Source organism: Opisthocomus hoazin, chromosome 1 (assembly GCF_030867145.1).
Source record: "Opisthocomus hoazin isolate bOpiHoa1 chromosome 1, bOpiHoa1.hap1, whole genome shotgun sequence".
NCBI lineage: Eukaryota > Metazoa > Chordata > Aves > Opisthocomiformes > Opisthocomidae > Opisthocomus > Opisthocomus hoazin.
Window position 1 is genome coordinate 98,600,771 of NC_134414.1, and position 23,270 is coordinate 98,624,040.

A 23,270-nucleotide genomic window follows, 5' to 3' on the forward strand; every position below is an offset into this window, starting at 1 on the left:
ATTTCAGCTGCATACATATTCTACTCAGAGCAAAACAGGTACATTTTGTTAGTGTAACAATCTTTTTATTTCAGTTACTTTTTCACATATAATTTTATGTAAGCTACAAAAATCGTGAAATGCAGAAATGGTATTAAAACTGCAAACTTAAAAGTTTTGATAAAAAAACATGTGTCTTTCCCTGCTAACAATGACCATTTAAAACGAATCGTATTTTGATGGATTCATTTAATAAACATACCATACACTTCTCAAAAATAAATAAAGAACAACATCAGAAAAACCAATACCATCAACAACATGAAGCATTTAGTTGTCTTTTTTTTTTTTCCTTTAAAGACAAAAATGAAATTTCTAGGCACAGTTTTAGGCATTATAGAGGACACAGAGGCAATAGGTTAGTGTGCACTGCTCTGTACAAAAATACAGTCTGAATAAATTACATTGCTAGCCATAAGATTAGAGTTCACTTACCAGTCAGTTCATTGCATGTTTAATAATATACAGTTACATGCTAATCCATATATATCATTTATATTTCAAACACATAGGTCTCTCTATATTTGTTTTGAAAATTTACAAAAGCTAAACGAAGTTGTGCAAGAATTCCAGAAGAGGTGCCAGGTACTTGTCAGCACCAGACGGTATACTTTAAGCTTAAAAAATACAAATAACTAGCCCTGCTTGCAAGTTTGCTATACATATATTTATTCATATATATTTGGAAGAAAAACAATGGATTTGTTGTGTGAGAGAATCATCCTGCCAGTGAGATAAAGCTAAACAACTGAAATAATGGTGGCATGACAGAAGCTCAACATACAAAATAATTAATTTGTCGTACGTACACTCAAGACAGATATGTATCCTTTTCGTGTCTGGAAAAAAAAATCAGCATAATGTTGTATTTACTTTTAGTTCAGTGCTGAGAAACAGAACGCTTGCCAAAACTGGCAATGGGGGGGGGGGAAGAAATGGCAGTAGCAACATAAGCTAAAGGTAGGTACCTAAACCCACATACTAGATGCCCAAACGCAAAGGACCTGAGGAGTTTGAGAGGTGTGTCCTAATAGATTGCATTATCTTCAAGAGAAAAAGCAGGTGTTGAGACTGAAAATCAGATCTCTGATGCCAAAATGGATGAAGAACCTTGTCTTTAGGCATTCATGTTTGTAGATTTTTTTGCCTGAACACCTTTCATATTAACAGCCGGGTGACTTTCAGAGCTCATGCCATTAATTTGTATATGCCGTATTTTTGCTCAAACTCTACATAAAACAAAATGATTTGATAAATTAGTGGATACGATATGGGTTCAGCACTGTACCTTCCTGTTAGTGTAGGCAAAGTGCCATGCAGTGTCAGCACCAAAACACCGTCCCCCTAGAAAGGTACAGCAATCTTCTCACAGTGGTCTTCTCTATGTTAACCTAAGTCCTATGCCAAACTACAACGCTCTCCATGCTGCTAAATAAAAGCAGAACTACACAGCTGTTCAGAAAGATACAGAGTTAACTATATACTGAATATCCGCCTTAAGTCAGTCTCAGGAAAAAAAGAAATCAGAGTTCCAAAGACTCTCTGGCACCTGTGAAACAAGTGGACATAATTTTTTCTCCCATCCTTTTTGTTCTCCTGGCATTGCCACACAATCCCTTTCAAGTCAAGCTATCATTTTGCTCCATCTAATCTAATTAATCACCACTGGTCCTGGAAAGACTGTTGATATGGAATATTCTGCCACGGTAGCAAAGATTTAACTCCAGAGAGCCCCAGAGTTTTATAAACCACCTCCATACATCAGCAATACTTTCACAACAACCTCCTAAAGGCAGCCCTGCACGCCCACGGTCATTGCAGAACCTCTGTGCCCTGTGGACGGTGGCACTGGCACTGACACTGCAGATGCAGCCTTAGCACCAAGTAATTCAGCAGTCTTTTCTGTGGCACCAGCAAAACCGTTTGTATAGAGGTGGATGTCCAACCCCAGCATTTCTGCTTTTGCAGAGGTCCATATAGAATATAGTTTAAATTTCTCCATTAAAAAAAATAGTTATTTCTGAAGATTAAAACTGTATAAAAATATGTTCATAATTAATTGAAAATATCCAAATAAGCAAATCGTAAACAAAAATAAAAGTGATGCGGATTAAATTCATGTAAAAGTTCTCCCTATTTAATCTTGGGTTTCATCTCAGGTGTACAGTCTCTAGATGTTTTTAAGTGGGAAACATGCTAAGCAAGGAGTAATTAGATGTACATAATCATCAGCCAGACCATTATAAACTCAGCCTTTAAAAACAAGATATTGCCTCCCGTGGTGCTAATGGTTTAATATGGACATGATGGGGTCTCAGCTGTATTCCTGATGATCAGAGACACTCGCAACCTAACAAGATTTTTAAAAAATGGCAGTTTTTTCTTTGCAACAGCCTTAGAAAACAATTTTTAGTAAGTACTAGATTACACATGGAATAGCAAGTAGTTATTTCATCCAGCACTACCTTAACTTGATGGCTTAACTTTTAAGCATTTCCCATAACACAGAGTCTGTACAAGGGCATATACAGAAGACAAACCACTTTATGTTTATTTTTTAACACCAACCAAAATTGGAGGTACCAATCCAAGACTCTCAAGAATGTGTACAATGTTAGTATTTTAACCACTGCATCACAGCTCATATTACAATTTTAAGATGAACCATCTCTCTCCCTCTGCATTTATATTATATATATTCATTTATACTAACGAATACCTTTCAAAAATATAACTAGACTTGTTCCATATGCATTCTTTTCATGACAATTTTCGGAAGTTAAATGGGTACTTAGGACAACTGCAATTCATTCATGCATTTCAGATGCCTCAGGGACAGATGAGGTCTTTTTCTACTCCCCTTTATCTCCACCCTCCCAGCAAAATACTCAGAGCTGAGACAACTTCCAGCTACACAGTCAGAGGCACATGCCTCCAGGTTTGGACTTCCTTCAACAATCTGCTACAGCTGGCACGGTGATGGCAATTACCAATTCATGAAATCCTGCGTGGCTGGTGGCTTGTTGGTTTTGGGGTTGGGTTTCTTTTTATTATTCTCCCAGAAGACTGTTGAATGCAGATATTAGACAACTCATTAACCAGTTACATTCACTGCCCTCAACACCGTCACTTGCAACTAATTCCTTCAGAGCTTTTTTTGAGCAAGTAACAAGGGGCCGACACAGCCTATTGTACAAGATGCCACTGCCTGCTTATCAGACATGTGAATCCTCTATGATACAGGGAAACTTCTGAACGGAGCCTGTACCAGCTGCTCCCCTGAAGGCAATAGCAGATGCTGGCACTGCATTCTCATTCCAACTAGTTTTCTCACAATGATCGCTGTCACGTAGATCCTTTTGCTTGCTGTCAGGAAAAACGAAGCTTATGTATCAGCAGCTTGCAGCATCTGCCTATGTAAGATCAGCAATCCTACTGTTTGCAGTTCTTTTAAATGGTTGTAATAGCTGGTTATATTGTTCACACCCAAAAGGCAAAGGCTATTTTATCAACAGAGCAGACTGTTTGGTGCTCCACAAGTGTTCTAAAAAAACTGTGAGTTAGAAAAGATGGGGTAATCCTTTTGTTACTTCTCTTTTCATTAAATGATTCTAGTAATAGTCTTCATAGTTCTTAGGGTTCAGGCAATAAAGAATGGCACCCCCAAATGAAAATATAGTTGCACCCCAAGCCAGGCCATAGCCCCAGTTGAACTCATGGTATATTTTCAAGCTGACCGTTTCGATGAACTTGATTGGGTACAGGACTAAGCTGCACACCTGAAGAACAACTGAAAGAGGAAAAAAAAAGACCAAAATATCAGAAGCAGCCTTAATTCATTTCCATAAAACAAGGAGAACATTGCACAACTGAAATTCACATTTAAAATGCTCTTGGTGCATTTTTAGCTTGAAAGTACTGCTCTTTTGGCAAAAAATATCACGTTCATTTCATCCACAGAGAACAGAGCAGTTCTTCCCTACTCCCTTGTTGATGAACAAATGTTATTGCAATAGTATAATGATGATCCTTCAGATGCCCAAGAAATAAGCAGTGAAAGCAATCTTTTCCCATTTCTTTTCTGTCTCCTTTGTATTTTCGTTTGCAGTTATTATTCCTTCCATAATAACAAAACTAAGATCACTTATTCTGTAGCAATTATAAATAAGTCAAAACAGAGAGAAGCAAGAATAAACGACTATTATGAAAACACAGCTCAGAATCCAATAATTTACTTAGCCTAGAAATAATTCATTGTAGTAGGTGATACTTATTTATGTTCAGTAGAGCCTCAGTGAATTACATATTTCATATGCGTTACTATGTACTGTAATCAAAATTAATGATCTTGTTATGCAGAATACCAAAGAATCTATAAAGTTTGATCAGTCACTAAAATTCCAACTGGCAGAACATTGCCTTGTATTATGAATTTAGAGGGTGGGTCAGAAATGCTTCATGATGAATAAAAGCTAATAAAACAGACCAAACCCAAGGCAGTAAAAAGCCTAAAAATCATTAGTTTCTACAGCACTGTCTTTGAGAGCCAGATCTCCTGCAGCCTGATCCACATGTCTGCAGTGGAATTCAGCAAACCTATTAATTACTGCGTTACATCAAAAATACCCACACGCAGTAATCTGAAAAGGAAAGTACACAGATGAAGAAACCCAATTTTCACAAGAAGATTTCAGTTTCATCAGCGTCCATTCACTTTTAAATTCAGACGCACTGTCAACAGAAAATTGGGACAACAGTTTCCAGGGTAAGCAGGTGAAAATTATACTTGGTTTGAAGACAAGAACAATCAGGCCTCTAGTTCTGCCACCCACAAAAGACTAAATACCCCAGCAATGCCCAAAACATCCTTTTTGCCCCTCAAATAAATGATACGGCCTTACCGCAGCACTGCCTTCTAGCATTTGACACCAGCAATTTTTAAAGACTTCAGCATGTGACTGCCTCTGCCAACTACCCCAGCCCCCTGATTACAGGCAGGGTGGGCACATCCACAAAGCTAAACATATCCTTAGGTATCTGCAGCCCCGAGGCATACTCTGACGAAAGTTCAATGCTATGCAATGTAATACCATAATAATGACTTTCTTTAACACTGACTGGGCCATTTTTTACAGTTTATTAAGTATTGTAAGAAGAATGAACACTATTCAGAGAATTGCTATAAAGCCAGCACCAATGTAAAATGCCAGTAGATAACAGAAAAGACGACTGCTTCAGACTACAGAAGACCTTCTGAAATTACACTGAGAAATTACAGGGAAATAAAATAACGTTAATTATATTCTCCTACCGCTTGAACACTTCGCACATTCAAAATCTGTCATTTACCTTTTCAGTCTCACATGCACTCTTTCGTGTTGTCAAACTGACACCTTTCATTAGCCCTGGACACTAATGCTCTCCTGTCCTCTGGATGGGGACTGGTACAGGGAAATGATTTCCAATGTTCATTACACACCTTTGGTGATAATGCTTTACAAAACACTCATTGGAAATTTCATCTCCCCTCCTCGTCCACTTAGCCTACAGACTAGTCTTTGGACTCGTGCTTGAGACTGACAATCTGAATAATGTTTGGATAGTGGATTTTCTGATGTGGACACCAAAATCCACAGGACTTTTTTTAATCCTAAAGTTATTGAAGTGTTACTTTGTGTTATTCCATTTTAATATAATTTTTGTCTGCCAGCTCAGAAAATACTGCACAACACTGGAGAAATTTTGACAGGGTACACTAGGGGAAGCGCCTAATCTTATGAAAAGATTATGTATTCCAATTCTGTGTAATGATCACACTGAAAACCACCTGAATACATGCTCATCTTTCAGACACATCTTTAAGACTATCCAAAGTCAAAAAGGATTTCCTAAAATGAATGGATACAAACAAGTTCTTCAGTGGCTTCCCGAACTGGGGCTGCAGCTTCTGTGCTGGGTCAATACAGAAACTGCGCTGTCAGAATGGAAAGATACATCCTCCAAGTACTCTCCAAACACTGTCTGCTGTCATTTTTTTTACTCCTTCACCCATATACTTTCACTTAGCCACTGCTTCCCTAGCATACACATAAGAACATCCTGTGAACTGTGTTAAAAGCTTACTAACCTCAACAGGCTGTTGTTCTAAGCATTGTTAAAACAGCCCCAGAAGTCAAATATCTTTTAAATTACATTTTCTTTGCTTCTACGGACTTTTAACAATTACACTTTCTCTTTCTACCTCTAAATTAAAAGTCATTTAGCACTCAGTTATCTGGTAACTATATCATGACACTGACAAGTTTATGAGATTGGACTTTAAAGATGCTGCTTTCAGGGCCAGTTTGGTGCATGAGCACTAAGACACTGCAGCAAGTATGTAAGACAGTGACCTCTACTAGATCAAAAATGTTGCAAAAAGCTGTATGAGCCAAGGCGGCTCTGCAAAAGTGCGTCCTGCAACTGCCTCTGTGCTCCACGTTTTTCTGTTATCTGCTCCTCCTCGCATTACACAGAGCTGACAGTATGTATTTTAAACACATTCACATCTGTTGATCGCTTGCTGGCTTATTCCCAGTATCTGTGTCGATTTTTCTTTTGTCTCTTTGCTTTATCATCTGTTCCAGCCCCAGACAGTCAACTTTCTTCCTCACCTACAGAGTCACTAACTGAAACCTGAAGCTGGGAAAAAAAGAAAAAAGAAAACCAAAACTGGAAGAAAAAAAATGCCTGGAGCCAACTGTTTGGACTCTAAAGTGCCTGGAAACCACTTTTCCATTTTGTCCATTCTCCCACATGGTGTCGTTTTCTACCTGACACCCACACAGATCACTTAAATGTCTCTGGGCAATTCATCCTGTGTCCTTCTTCCAGAGGCAGGGAGAAGGCTCCTAACCAGAGTCGTACCGAATATTTTGTCATTCCAGCACATTTGCAGGTCGGGGCGGTTACCCTTAAAGATCGTCTGTGAAATCCACACGTGAAGGTTTGAACCCACAGACAGTTGCACAAGGCACAAACTCCACTGTGCTGCAATCTCAACTCTCCCCTCTTCAGCAGGAGATTCTTTCCATAATTCTTTCAAGATATGCCAGTCCATATTCACCTCTAAAAATAGCTGACATCAAAGACAAATTCGGTAGGAAATGACACTAACAATGTCAGCGTCAAATCCCAAAAGGGTTCTCCTCAGATATGCCAGATAATGAAGAAGAATGGGGCAGGCTGTCATGGCCTCATCATCTCTCTTCTTGTATCGTTCAGGTCACAGCTGTTTAAAATGCATGTGCACACACACAGGGGTAAAGGAAAGAGGTGAACACCTATACAATTTCATTTCTGATGCAAGCAAGCATTAAATCTCCCTTCCCCCAAGACTAGAACTAATTTTATAAAGAGGAGAACAGATCAGGCTTTAAGCCAAACAGCAGGATTTAGGGAAATTTTTTGCTTTGTTTCTTTTTTTAGTACAAACAACTATATACTAAATAAGCAATATGACAAGCTAGGCAGGGTATGGCTGAACAATTACTAAGTTACTATACTTACAAGAAATTAAGTCAAAAGCCAAATAAGAAATCACTACAGAAATTCAATAATCCCATTTCTTTTGAAGTTAACTTCCCGGCATGCTTTATAATCTCAGAATTAATACCAAATTTCAAGATAACGGCACCAGTTACTTCATTTGTTCAGCCAAGCGTAGAACAAAAACATAGAACAAAAAGATACGATTTCCACTCAGGAAATCTGACTTCGGCTGAACTCATTTCCTAAAAGCAAATTAAATATAACCTACCAATATCTCCTGAGCAAATCAAAGTGCATCTCAAAGCGCTGCGGCTCGGCCAAGGTAACGTTAGCAGCAGGGGGCAGCAGGAGCCTTCCCCCGAGCTTTGTTTCACTCCAGAACACCCTGCAAATTCTGCGCTCCTATCTTTTCATATCCTCGTGAACGGCTTTTTTTTAATACACCCCAAAGACTAGGTCCTGTCATCCTCTTCATTATGGGCTATCAGAAGGGGCTTAAGCTGCCAGCTCCAATGCAGATATGAGTGACAGGATGAAGGCAAATCATGCTTGGTGAATCTCAGGAGAAACAGAAACATCCGTGCTGACTAAGCCCCGCAACACCAGAACGTACAAAAGGAAATGATTTGATATTGTAATTGTACCTCACTGGACCAGTCTTACAGGCAATTCAGATTCATAGGTCTCCCTTAAGATTTTGTAACAGTTTACATAAATTGCTCCATTTTCATGTTTTTAAAACCAAATAGGGACTACACTGTGACAGCTTGTTAAATTAATAACTAAGCAAGCAAGCTGACACAATGAAATTAATTTCTAATGGCACAGGGTCATATATAAACACCTTGCAACATAATCGTGTTTATTTTCACACGCAGGGCTTCAAGGGTTCACATTTGGGCATTAATTTTCCTCTTTTAAAACTGTAAAAGGAAGAACATTAAAATAACAGAAATGGCTTTGCACGAGGAATAAAAATGGGGTCAGCCAGCAGCACACAGTCACAGGTTAAAAACGGTACTTTGAGATTTATCCTCTGTAGTTTCCCCCCTGATGCATGTACGTCACAAAACAATAAATATAATGCAAATAAATAACTGTTTATGAACTAATAATAGTGCAACTGCAAAAATGATTAATGATGTGCAGAACCAGTATCCTGAAAAACCCCACCGGAGTTAACACAGAACTAAACCAAACGCCTCTGAATTAGTATGCAGAACAAGGCACGTCTTCCTTCACAACACAGAGGCTGCTCTCATAAAATTTTCGTAATGGTGCTGATAATCTCCTTACCTGCAGCAAAGAGCATGACTGCAACTGGCCTGTAGAACCGCCGCCGAGATCCCACGCAGATAGAGATCAACCCAACCAGGAAAGCTATGAGGATGATGGCAGCACCACCCAACAGTAAAGCAAGAGTAGCTATCTGCCAGTCTAGAGGGAAAAAAATAACAACACAGCTTCAGTAACACAAGCCCACAGGCCTGACAAAAACAGCAGAATATAAAGAACACAGCGGCTGTATCAAGGCTCGGGTAAATACACAACCGTGCTTTCCATTTCTTTTCTCCTAATTAGTGAAACACCTTTACAAAACAGATGTAACTCAGGAGCAAAGTGCTGCAACCTCCCACACTTTTGCAAGGCTTAGTTGGCCTCGCTGGGATTTTGACTCGAGTAAGACTGAATAATTTGTTCCCCTGTTTTTTGTCCAATTTAGAATGAGAAATTGAGGCTGGGTCAGGATTAGCTAGCGTGTGTTAGCTGACCCCCAGTCTGTCGTAACTTCCTCACAGAAGAGAGTGAAAGTCAAACCTCTACTTGAGCTCATCAGGATGACAGAGGCAGGGAAAAGCATGGAGGCTCATCATATACACCTGTCACTTGGGAAGTACCAAGGACACATATTATGAGTAACAAAACTAAGGCAAAGGAAGGAGATGCTCAAAGGAATAATAATAACAAAAAAAAATTTCAACACTAAAACCAAGTCAAGCTCCTGTAAAGGCAGTAACAATCCTTAGATGCAGACTGAGTGAAATCTGAAGTCCATTTCAAAACGTGTGTTATCCTAAAGCGTCAGTTTTTCTTTTATTCCTGCAAAAGCAACTTCTGGATTTGGCCCAGTGTATCTTCTAGTTATTTTCATACATAATGGATGCAGTTACAAACAATATCCTTGTAGTCTTATAAATCACACAGAACAAAATCCATTTGAAAGCTGATGGCCATCATGGGTCTACACAACATCCAAGATGTAACTTAAGGCCTTCTGTAGGTTTTTAGAAAGACAAGGGCTTTGTGCTGTCTTTCTTTGCAGAGGAGTACATAACACCTTGTCTCTCTCCAATAATGGGCACCAAGGAAAAGATTCAGACCACTGTTTACTGTTTATGACTACTATTTAGTAGTTCAAGGAAGATGACCTAACATCAGCATGTGGGAAAAGGAGCTACAGATCCAATGCACCTCTCATTACTTTGAAAATACTAGCAGCCATACAATATTCAGCATAAAACGTCCAAATGCATTACATAGTTCAAAAAAAATGAGATCAATTATTTGCAAAATAAATTTACAGATCTTAAGGTCACTAAAATAAGAACAACAATAAAAATCCACACCCTCTTTTCAAAAAGAGCAAAAGTGTCTTATAAAATAGTACACCCAGTTTCAAGATGGATCTAATCTGCTGAAGATACCAACAGTGCAGCTGTGGGGTTTGGGAATGAAAGGCTGGCAGCATTAACATCAAAAAGCTTTCACATATTATATGAACAAGGATCAAGGAGATTAAAAGAAGAAAGTGAGTAGAAGAGCTATAAAAGCATTGCTAAAATAGAAGTTATTTTAAAGGCATGTTTTTGCAAGTACACACATCTATTTTCATTCTTTTTATAAATCCAGGCATGTTGCTAACTGATATTTTAATTACTAAGCACTCAACCTTCCAAGCTATTTTACTCCTTGTTTTCTTAGTGGACCAAACCCAAGGCTACGAACAATCTCTCATTCTCCTACCTTCAGCATGCAATCTCTAATATCAGTTTGCTGTGTGTCCCCCTGCTTTACTGTTATTGAGATGGAAATATGATTTTAGTTATGGACGGGAATACTATGAAGAGTGGTTTTTAATGTTGAAAGGATCCTTCAGAAGCACCAAGTGCTTAGTGTACCAAAGATTTAGAAAGTATTCTTCCAATATCAGAGTGCATTACAGACATAAAATACAGAAATAAATAAACAGAATGGACCACTTTGGAACAACATGAAAGAATCCTTGCACTAGAAAATTACACAGATACAAAAGCTAGACACATAAATCCCTATCACCCCAAAGTTAAAAGCCATACAAAATTGATTAAATAAATCAAAGTGCCAGATACAAAAACTCAGAAACTAAGATTTTTGAAAGCCACTACAAATAATAAAATACTAAATGTTACCTTCACATTGATCAGACACCAAAATCTAATGCAAACAAAAGGTGTGCAACACTGGAGTAGCAACTAAATGGAAAAAAACATTGAGTATGAGCAATATGCTTTCCAAAACCACACTGGCAAGACTACCAAACAAGTGAAAATATCTCAGGCAAAGATGATACAAGCATGGAGTTAGACTATAGTTTAACTTCCAGGATAGATATATCTATGTATTTTGGAAAGGTTAAAAAAAATAAACCAACTACCTTACTATAGTACTGATGTGGGAGGTAAAAGGACAAACGAGTGTTGGAAGACACCTACACTCCCAACTAAAAAAAGAACTGATTTAGTTAAAATTAATTTCTTGAGTAAGAGAACCTACTCAGTGATGCTGATAGCAGGACAAAACGGAGGCTCTTAATGTTCCTCACTACTAGCTGAGTATCAGGTATTGAACGTTGTGCTCTGGGCCACAATGTCTGGAATCGCCTCTTTGTTTCAGCCCCAGCCTCCATTCACAGGCGCCTACAACGCTACCAGCCTTGGCCTTGGGCTGCAGCTGAGAGGGATTCTGGTTGAAGAACATCAGGAAGGTCAGATATTAGAGCACAAAGAATACCAGACTGAATTATCCTATATTGCCTACCATGGAAACTGCATGTGTAAATCATCTTGTCATCTTAGAAAAACGTTAACTTTCAATTCTGAAAGCCATTAGATATGGTGACAAAATAAAGCTTACGTTGGATTAAGGGAGTAAAATCTTCTGCATAGGCCCTCTACTTAACAGCAATTCTTTTTTAAGAAAAAATCCAGGCCGCTGGACTTTATACAAAAGAAAACAAACATCCAAAGAAAACTGAATCACCACCTCTGAAGGAAGAAGTAAGTTAGACAGCTACAGCAATATAACCACAGACAGCAAACACAGTGTTCTACAATAAAAATCTGTAGCTTTCCTCGGACTACCCAGGAGTGATTTATAACACACAGCATCAAAATGAGAACAACAGATTGCTCTGTTACATAGTGTTACTGGTACACAGAACATAAACATCACAAGCCTACTTTAATATATCCAAAATATGCTTGCACCATTTCTAGGCATGCAACAATCTTGCAAATAAGTCACTAGTTCAGGAGCCTCGGCAGTTCAATGAGACTGCTTGTTCTCACAGAGACAGAAACGTGCATAAACATGAGCAAAATGGGACCTTATAGATGATAATTATTAGTTTCCTGGATTCAAAACACAGTTTGGTTACACTTTAAGAATGCACATTAGTCTTCTTCACTGTACATCGCTACAGTTTATTTACACCGCACATTCACTATCTCAGAAAAATGTTAGGAACCAGTAAAATCGCACTCCCATAAATCTTAATAAACCTGTAGATCTTAAAAAGCACTGTCATCTCACAGTCATGTCCAAATTAAGTTGCTTTGTTAGTTTAGAACTGTAGAGTCAACAGAAAGCATAACTTTAGATTTTTTCCCAGTGTTCTACCATTTTAGCAATATGTTAAGAATTACACTGATACTGCCACCTATCCCATCTAAAAACCAGAATTAACACATTTTCGACAATCATGAACTCAAGACAGATTTCTTAAGAAAAGCCTCACTTAATGTATACTATTTTTAGGTCTGAAAATCCAAACATGTTTTTGTACAGCACAAGAAGCATCACAATGTCTATAACCATGGGAAATATATTCTGCAGTTCTGATGGTAATTATAGTGTTTGCATAATTTTTATTACAACAATCTGCCTATTAGTTTAGGGATGTGGATTTCAATATTTGGAAATATATATAAAAATGAACCTAGGTAGAACACATTTTCAAAACATAGATGGTGCAAATTTATTAAAATTACCATCTTCTTTAAAAAAAGAATAAATAAACCCCCAAACCATGATGACAATGTTTCTTTTCAGTTAATTCCTCATACATAAGTTGTAAGGACAGCTTGGTCTCATCACTCTTTGGAAATTCTGCCTGTTTCTTAATGATACAATTTGTTAATTGCACATTGAAATATGTGACTCTCCTCCCTTCTACCCCCAAATGAAATGACCCAAAGCTTTAAGCTGTATACTCATTTTTACTTAAGAGCAGCTCTATCTGCTCTATTTCTTGGGCAAAACAGTATTTCAGTACTAGGATAAAATCAGGAAAAGTCATAAAAGAAGGAGAAAACATCTCGAAGTTCTGAAAATGTTTATTTTCATAACTAGGTCATTTTTTAACATGAGAAAGAGCAACACAAAAGACTGGCATTGTCATAGATTTCAAGTTTTCAGCAAGTTCCCCCAACATTAAATATTTTATTTGCACAGTATTCTATAGTAAAGGAAGTGCACACTGCAGAATATGTGAAACATTTGTGTGTAAGGCTCTTAAGAAACAATCAAGTATTCCTTTCTTTCATACAATGCTTCTCACTGAGTCCTCTTCTCAGAGGCTAAAGTAAGAAAACACATGCAGCTGTTACATGATGAAGGTAATCACTGACCTCCTTCTAGCACTAAGCAAAACCTTGGTAAGTAATAAAACACAACACTCCTAGGTAAGTTTCTCTGATTCATTGCAAAGCTTCCACTTATGTACCTGCCATCAGTCAATAAATACTCTTAGAAATTGTAATGTAGCATTTAAATTCAAGAATAATGAATCTGAAAGAATGTGTCAAGTAAATCAAAGAAAGTTGAGGCACCCACACGTAAGAAATTAAATATAATCCACTGAATGTCATAACAATCAACTAAGATAAATAAGATAGCTAGATATTCCTAATTGCTTCATATTCAAAATTATTTCCAAGTTTATTAACACTCATCAATTTAGCCATCAAATAGCCAACAAAATTTTAAAAAGTGTAGCGATCATATAAACACACAAAGGTAGAATCTAGTTTCCAAAAGTGCATTTGTCGCACGATCAGTAAGATTTCCTTTCTTCAGCACAATCAGACGCACAGACTTCTGTGAAAAGCCAAGCTCCATCGAATTCAGTGGAAATACCAAGGTAAAGTAAGTACTGCAGTGGCCATTCAGTTCTCACATAAAATTATCCCATGGAGAAGTCAGTCCTTTGGAAGCTCACCTGAGCCAAAATGACAGTTTTTAAGGAGCTGCTCAGATAAATTCTGCTCTGGATGAAGGGGACATTGGCTAAAGCTGGAGAGCCCAGTGTCCTTAAGTTACTCAGTCCATACTCCTCTGCTCTCATACAGCCAGCACCACAACTACAGTCTTCTGAGACTCCGTAGTGTACACTTCTGCACACTGCAGAGAAGCGGTTTCTAGCAGGATTCATACCAAACCCCCAGTAATGTGCTCTAGCAACAGCGCTCCATAGTGGAGCCTTGTACAAAAATTGCAATAAAAAAATATTTTCTGCTCATTGTCAGTTTGTATAGTATGCTTATGACTGCTAGCTGCTGCACAGACATACAATGGTTTTTACCTTTTCTTTTTATTTTATGGATTGAGAATAAGACTTTTCTAACGTATAAAAATGACTTGTGCACGTGGATCCTCAAGTCACTCAGATGCTTAAAAAGTGTTACCAGAGCTGTGGGAATCAGCCAGCTGTGGCTGAACACATAATTTCCTTAAGACAGAACTCAAATCCTCTACACCAAGGCTTTCTTCTGAAAAAGCCACGAATTCGAACACATGAAGTAATTATGTGCAGTCACAGATAGGTTAGAAAAGAAACTGTTTGTGGAAGAGAACACTATTTTCTGCTTCTTCAACAGGAGATTTACGAACAGAGCTGTTCCCTAAGAAATCGGTCTTCATCCACACACAGGACAAAGCCCTTGAAAATCCAAGTCTTGGACAACACAGGTGGGCATAACAGTGAGGCTTTCTCACAGCTCTAATTCACCAGGACTCTGACATCACCCCAACAGGTATTTGAGCATTTTATGCTGGGTGCCAAAACCCCTAAGTGCCTCCTAAGGATTACTCAGAGGCTCCACATAAGGCATCGGGTATTCTCCATTTACTGTACAAGACACTTGTAGGATGATTCAGTGTTCCTGATGCCAAGCGGAGAGTCATTCAGAGCCAGCCAATGAAAAAAAGCGCACAGACATGTCAAAAAACAGCTTACTGGGGAAAACCTAGGTACACCTGTTTCCTGCCCAGACACAAAACGCTAATGTCTAACGATGGCAGATGACTAATGAAGGAGGAAAGGCAGACGCCTCTTTAGCTGCAATACACCAGGGACTAGAGAGGACTTCTCAGAAGCTGCAAGGTCTTTGCTTCCCAGCTCCGGCTCCAGATTTGAAGTTCTGCTCCCATTACCCAGAAGAATTTTTTAACCGCTAGCATAGATAGAAACTGCTCTCTTCTTCCTGCTGGACAAAGACAAACATGAGATCTGTGGGGTCTGTGAACAAATAGGCAGGAGGGAATCCAAACCTGAGTCTTCCTTTGAAGTGCCTCTTACCTAACTGGTCCCTTCCTCCTATGGCTTTCCTCTTCTCCACAGCAAGACAACCACGATCAGAGGGGAAGAGGACAGCTCCATTCCAGGTGAGCTAACGGCCCGCTGGCAGGAGGTGTTCCACCACCAACCCTCCTCAGCCGGGGAAGGACAAGCTCGCTAGGCTGGGGCACTGGCTTGGCAGCCATGGTGCGGGCCCCTCTCACCCGTCAATGGCAGGCAGAGCTCCCCTGGCTTCCACCCGAAGGTGCTGCTGAGCGTGCAGGGGACAGCCTGGTTCCCTGAGAAGCAAGCAGCATGCAAAGAAGAAACCGTCTCAGTTTCTCAGGATGATCTTTGTGGCAGTTTCGCATAAGGCACAGACCGCATTAATCTGCCTGATGCCACCATTACAGCCGCCATGTTCATCAGATTATGTGTGACCCCAAGACTGCTGGACTCAAACTTTCTGTGTGCATTGACACCACCGCGTTTTATCTCCCATCTCTAGAGGGGATCACACTGAACAAAGGCAATAAAAATATGATAAGCAGCTCTGCTGCTGTGCAAAGGAGATTTTGCAAGACAACAAGATGGTCTAGTGCCTAGGGGGGTTACAGATAGATGAGCAACTTGAAACACAGCAGGTGCTTGCTCATCTGCCCACGACACACATCTCTCCTGAAGATTCAAGCTTACATTCCTTATTTATACAAAATATAAATACTTTGGGTTTTTTTTTTTGTACAGCTGCTTTCCAAGTCATGGCCTGCCTGTATTTCTAAAATCACAGAGTAAAATCTTCTAAATGAAGTGCATCTTCATACAAAGAGTTAAGCACTGCCGTTATATAGACCTTTATTAAAGGCAACATGCACTGCACATCACTTTTGCCAACTGACAACTTCAAGGCAAGCACAGCATTACAGAAAGTCATGTAATCTATAATTCATTCACAGAATAGCACAGCATGTACTCAGGCATTTCTTCCATTGGATACATGGTACTCTTCTGAGATTAGCTCACTACTATGCTATTTTAATTATTGGATCTACATTCATTCAAGAAAAGACAAAACGCACACACACGCAACTCCAAGAACCTCAAAAAACCTGGAAATCTTAGAATTATGTCACTAGAAGAGAAGTGTGGGAGATGTGTTATACAATCTTTTCAAGAAAAGCTCATCTTTTCTGACCTCTTCTATATATACTACTACATTTTAGAAATCTGAAGAAGTACGCTTCACGTTGGAATGGGAATGTAGTTATTTCCCAGTTACCAACATGCTTCAAGCAAACTGGCAATCTTTTGCAATTTTCATAACTCATTCCATTGGTCCTTGAGAAAAACAATTAGCATTTAAAACAGTTCAAGGAGTACTTCCCATCAAAACGATGGCCTTTGTATTACAGGAACGGAACAGAACAAGTGAAAACACATAAAGCAATACAGCTAGATAGACTTTACCCTGCCTCCTGCTTGTTACCTTGAATCTTATGTGGTCATCTTTGGCCACAAATCAGTAACAGAGGCAAGGTTACGATCCACGTGATTCTAAATATAAAATCTCATCAAATATTTAAACCACTTACATTATCCCTAACATAAGGAACATCTTTTAACTTACTGGTGCAAGACTTCTTTATTAAATAAACAAGACTTAAAGCAACAGGATACATTACTGATTTTAAAATTGCAATGAACAACAGCAGTAGCAATAACCCACTAAGGCTAGAATTCTTTCTTTATTTTTTTTTTAAGACTATTATTAATGACAAGGTGTATGGTTCTCTTGAACTGATCAGATAGACTCGCACAAACTTCACACATTACACACAAATGTGCTGTAGCGACATCTCTTAGCTGGTTGGAGAAGGGTGGCTGAAATGGTAGTCTCCATCATTCTAAAAGGTCCAGGCTACTAAACAGGAATCTGAGATTTGCTGCTTCCACAGAGCATAGCCTTGTGAAGTCCAAGGCTAAAATAACTGGTCCATTTGCAAAAGAGGCAGCATACCTTATAAAATATTCTATCTGGGGCTACTGTGAGGGGTAGTTAACAAATTCAAGGCATTCTGAACACACAGAGTATCAGTCATCACAGAATCACAGAATAATTTAGGCTGGGAAGGAATTCTGGAGATCATCTAGCCCAGTTCCCTGTGGAAAGCAGGGTCAATCTTCAAGTCAGACTCAACTTCAAAGTTACATCAGCTTGCTCAGGGTCTTGGACTGTGAGTTTGAAGTAGTATGGCTTTTGATTTTATATCCACCTTTATTTAAAGTGTTGAGGATTATTATTAAAGAGAGTAAAATGACAGACTACAGTTTTCAAAATGAGAAGGAATGTTTTATTAATTGCTCCTTACATTGTATGAGCCACTTTCTTCAGACTTAGTAAAATTGTATTTGTTGTTCTTATGTTATTTTATAGCAAACTATCAGCCTTACTGAGCTTCTCACAAATATGTGTCAACATCAACTCTGAGCAATGATCCAGATCTTCTAATGAGGAAGCTGTTTTTGAGCTAGCAATTTCACTTTGGAACAACCCCTTAGATTCAAAACCAGCAGATACCATCCAAGACTACTGAGCCATGTTATTTCACATATCTGCATGTAATGTATAATTAAGGATAAACCCCTTCAAGTGCTACCAAATGAGCAACCTCTGACACTTTTTTTTTTAAATTTTAAAAAGAAATTAGAACAGAATTACCAGCACAAAATTAGACTCAAGCTGTTTTTCTGCACTATGCTATAAGTTAAGCTTACCTTTATGGTTTGCTCACCACTAAGCTTAAACACGAACAGAGACACTGTTGTACCTATTTCCTTGAGATTGTTTTGTCTTTCAAACATTCATGGACATTTCTTAGAGTATAATGATCTTATAGAAAACTGAACGTAGAGTAAACAAATACACAGGTTGAGAAGTAACAAAGTCATACATCCCCCCATAAAGCAGAATAAATACAGTTAACCAGTATGAAGCCATTCAAACATTTTTATATACGCTATTTTCACAATAAACTGAAATGCTGCGAAGGAGCCATTGTTTTCTTTGAATGGCATATATGTGTACTGAAGTCAAAATACACAATGTTTACCTGCAGATCAGATTCTATGGAACCATTTATGTCTTCCACATCATATTTGCGTATCTTCGATTTAAAGAACTATAATGGCTGCAGTCTATTGCATAAATTCAAATTTACGGTTATTAATTCTGCAGGAAGATGACAACTACCTGTACAGGTACAGACACGCCACGCAGTGGCACATAAGATGCATTTAATTTCAGGCAGATGCTGTGATAGAAATAAATATTCATACACAACTCTTCACTCCTGATAGATCTGAAAATGAACCATCACAAATTAGATATAATCCACTTCAAATGAGGTCTAAAAAAATTTTGTTTAAAGACACCAAATGAACACTCCAAATCCTGTAAGTAGTTTGTGTTTTTTTTTTCTTTTTCAAGTTTAGCCTATGAGTTTAAAATACAGCTGACTTAAAGACAACTTGTGCATTAGCCAAGTTAAGCTTTGATCATAGAAAATAATTTTATGCCCAGACAGCTGGTAAAACTGTAAAGCAGCATTGCTGAATCTCAGGATTTTATCACGAAGCTTTCTGTACTGGCAATTTTGTTAGTTTTTCAGCATCTGAAATTGCTATTAGTGGGAATTTTAGAATTTCATCAAGGGAAAAGGGAGACGAGGGATATGCAAGAATACCTTTCTAGCTCCTGCAATTGCAGGAAGAAATTGAACAGGTGCTTTACATAGACCATAAACACTCAAAAAGAAGAAAATGAGATATTTTACAATCTCCAGATTTCCAAAAATTATTTTGACTCACTATTTTACACACTTGAACCAGCAATATTGTGAAGTACTTACACAACTTTAAAAGCAGTCTGAGAGCAAAGGATTGCTTTCAAGCTATAAAAAGAAGCCTTCGAAACAGCGCATGAATGAATGCAAGAACACATACTCCAAGCACTAGCAACGCTGAAGGAAAACCAAGAAGGATTATTTCCTGCTATAACAGCCAATGTAATCATGCTCTGTACATTTCCTTCTGCTCTCCACTACTAAGTTGCCCTTTTGAGAGCAGCCAGGGGTGCTACATCTAATTACAACCAAGGTTTTTAATTAAACCTCGAATATGCTTTAACAGCTTCTAGCACGAGCTTGCCCTTGATGGTGCCACTTGAGGGGCTCACCTCCGAGGCATGATGAAGTAAATCTCTTAAAACCATGGGTGAAGATGCCTTTTTCCTGCGTGTACTACTGCTTTTCACAGCTAGCCAGCTACAAAGCTGCTTGCACTGGCGTCAGGCTAAAAGAGCTTTCCCTGTGGGAGCTCTCCACTATCGCCAAAATACACCGCTTGCTAGATTCTCGGTGTAGGAGGAAAGTGCGCTTAATATTTTAAGGGAAGAACAGAAAATGGTCCCAAATACGAGCCCAGTCTGACTTGGTGAACTTACTGGGAGCCTTCCCGTTGACTTTAACGGGAATTGTAATGCACTAGCAGAAGGCAAAGGGAGAACAGTACAGTTTCTCATATTTCAGGTCTCCTCAGAGTGCAGCATTGTGTGCCGAACATGAGGAAAGTGAAGGGCTTATTCCAGCCACCTCAAATAAAACAATCATTCACTTCTTCCCCAGTAGCTTGTGAAACCTGGCTCCACTAGACTGGAAAGTATCTAAGGAAAATGAGTAAAGCTCATTCAAGGAACCTGAATGAAACTGGACGGGCAGGAATCTTCGCACAGAGTAGAAGAAAGCACCAGAAGAGGGCAAATTTTCAACACAGTATCCAACAAAAACACATTTCATTCCTATCCATCCTCACCTATCCATCTTCCACCTTCCCATGAACGGACAGGTGACCAACAAAGCAATGAGAGATATTGTTGTCCTTTTATGCTGTTCCATAAGCTGTCCTGCTTTCTTAACGTCCCACTTTGTGTGTGTGTGTGTGTGTGTGTGCGCGTGTACGCACGCATGCGTGGCAGGGAGATGGGGGGGGAGTCCAACAAAGTATGCTGGGGGGGGGAGGGGGATTTGAAGCAGGTTCTCATTCAAGCCATCTGAAAAGTCTTTCTGCAATCAAGGGGATACTATTTCAGGAGACATGGAGAAGGGGCAAAGGATTCACGTTGCTAAGGAGACACACAGAAGCTGACATTCCTACATAAATTTCCATTTATACCGGGGAAAGAAAAGAAAGCTCTCCAAAGTTTGTGTAGATACCCTGGTAACTGATTGAAACAGACTTTTTTTTTTTTTTTTTTTTTTTACAAGTCATTTTGACACTAGGTGATTTAAAAAAAAAAACCCAAGCAACCTTCAAACCCTCAAATATTACTCTACACAATGACAGAAAAAAAAAAAAGCTCAGCAGCAAAGGAATCCGTGCCCTTTCTACTCAAGCAGAGCTCACTTATTTCCCAGAACCTACACCAGGATTTCAGAGAAGCGAGGAAAAAGGAAAGCACCTAGAACACACGGCCAGCCCCTCGCCCAAAACAAACATCTTGTCCCCGTGTGATTTACCCAGCCGGAGCTCACAGCAACCCCGATGGATGATTTGGCAATGACAGCGTGGGTACGGAGGAGAGGGATGGGGATGAAAACGGGGGGGGGAGGGGGGGCAGGGGAGGGGAAGGGGGGCTGCCTGCATTTGTAAATGTTTCTGTTGGGACTCCAGAAGTTGCCATCAGGCATAAAGTAAATAACCCACGGAAAGCAAAACAATTATAGTACTACAAAAGAATTTACCGGCAAATATTCAACAGGCAGCTTGCTTATATCATTCACGACCCGTTTTTTAGGTACTCCAAACAATGGTAAAATGGCATTTAAAAAAAAAAAAAAAAAAGAAAAGTCTACGACCAAAGACCCAGAAAGCCGGAGCACGACCCAGCCTCGGTAATCCCAAACGGGGAACGCGGCGCGAAGACAAAGGAGTGCGGAGGAACAGAGGACGGGGAGACCGGCACCGGCCACGGAGAGGCCCGGGGGACGCGGGGGAACCGGAGCCCAGGCGCCCGCACTCGGGGCGAAATAACGAGCGGGTCTCATCGGGAAGCCCCGACTTTCCCAGACCGGTGGCTCGGGGCGGCGGGACCGTAAGGTCCTGGGTCCCCAACGGCTTCTCACGGCGCGGGAACAACTATCACCCAAACTAGCCCGAACTCGGGATCTTTTGTGCGAACCCAGAGGAAAACGCGGTGCCAGCCGCCGCCTTCGCCCCCACAAGCCAGCCCGACGCCCCTCCCGCCCCCCCAGACCCGCTCGCAGGCACAGGGGCGAGCCGGGCGCGGACCCTCGGTGCTCCCCCCCCCCTCCCAAAAAATAAAATCCCAACCCCACACTGTTTATCTACGGAGGCCGCCGCCGCCCCGACCCGCGGGGCAGGGAGAAGCGAGGCCGCCCGGGGAGGGGAGGGCAGCGCCGGGACCGGGCAGGCAGGGAGGAGGGTGAGGAAGACGGGGATGGACGAGGCGGCTCGGGAACGGGAAGACAAAGGTGCCGGGGACTTTTACCGGCGGCCGGAGCGGGGAGCCGGGCGGGGAGCAGGGGCGGCAGCGGGCGAGGCGAGGAGCCCGAAGGGGAAGCGGGGGGCGGCGGGGCTGAGCCCCGGGCACTGCTCCGGCCCGGGGGGGGGGGAGGGTGGCCCCGGAGGAGACAAGGGGAGCGGAGCCGGGGGCCGCCGTGTCTCACCGCTGTGCAGCGTCGACTCGCAGAGCCAGCTGTCCAGGCTGCCGGGCTTGCGGCAGGACTCCCAGAGGGACAGGTAGTACTGGTGGTCCGCCGTCACCCAGGCGGGGCTCAGCACGGCTCCCAGGTCCAGGCACAGCGCCAGGAAGATGCACACCAGCCCCACCAGCTTCAACGGGGTCAGCACCGAGACGCGCACCTCCTCCATGCCGCTGCCGGCCGAAGCCATGGGGCCCGGAGGGAAGGAGGAGGAGGGAGGAGGCAGAGGACGCCGCGCTGCCGCCGGCCCCGAGGGGAGCAGAAGCGAGAGCCCAGCTCCGCGCAGAAGGGGGGGGGCGGAGGGAGGGAGAAGCGACGAGACCAGCGCTCACTAACGGCGGGGAGAGGCTTCCGCAGGCGGCAGGCAGCGCTGCTCCCTCTCTCCCTCCCTCCGCCGCGGTCTGTCAGGTGCGGCGGCTCCCCCCGGCCCGGCGTGCTCCTCCCCCTGCCCGCCCCTGCCGGGGGAGGCAGCGGCGGGGCACGGCCCGGCCCGCGCTCCGCCGCCGGGGAAGGGGCGGGAGCGGCCGCGCCGTGCGGGCGGGGGCGCGGCCGGCCCCGCCCCGCCGGGGCGTAGTTGGGGGAACTTTGCCCCCCGCCGGCCTCCGTCCCCCCTCTGCGCGGCGGGCCCGTGGTCGTGCGCGGCGTGACCCTGCGGGCAGGCGTCACGCGTGGCGGGCAGGGGGGCTCCCGGGTCGGGGGGGCGGCGGGGGCTGGGCAGCCCCGGCCCCAGCCGCCCCCGCCGCCGGCCCCGCGTTAACGGGGAGGAACCGGGGGGAGGGGTAGAACGGGCGGCTGCCTTGGCGGCAGCAGCGGCGGCGCCTGACCAAGGTGAACTTCCTTCCCTGAAGTGACCGTTGGGTCACCACTTATTGGTGGAAGGTTTAAAAATAATAATAATAATAATTCAGCATTTCGTGGTTCGTGCGCGGACGTGCTTGCGATTCCCGCTTCCCTCTCCCGTCGGCGGCGTTTCTGACCCGGGGTTCGAGCGTGCGGAAGGGTGAGCGCTTTGCTCGGCTGTCGTTTCGTCCCGGTTTATTTAGTTT

At 41.7% G+C, this 23,270-nt stretch overlaps 1 protein-coding gene across 1 annotated transcript; it reads right to left on the reverse strand.

Annotated features, from left to right (window-relative positions):
- Positions 1-684: 684 nt before the first annotated feature.
- TMEM47 (transmembrane protein 47) lies at positions 685-22,686 on the reverse strand. Its single transcript, XM_075430370.1, has 3 exons — positions 22,189-22,686; positions 8,866-9,006; positions 685-3,829 (listed from the first exon to the last, which is right to left on the reverse strand). Exons 1-3 carry the CDS (start codon positions 22,412-22,414, stop codon positions 3,651-3,653), a joined length of 546 nt encoding a protein of 181 aa, XP_075286485.1. The 5' UTR covers positions 22,415-22,686; the 3' UTR covers positions 685-3,650.
- Positions 22,687-23,270: the final 584 nt, after the last annotated feature.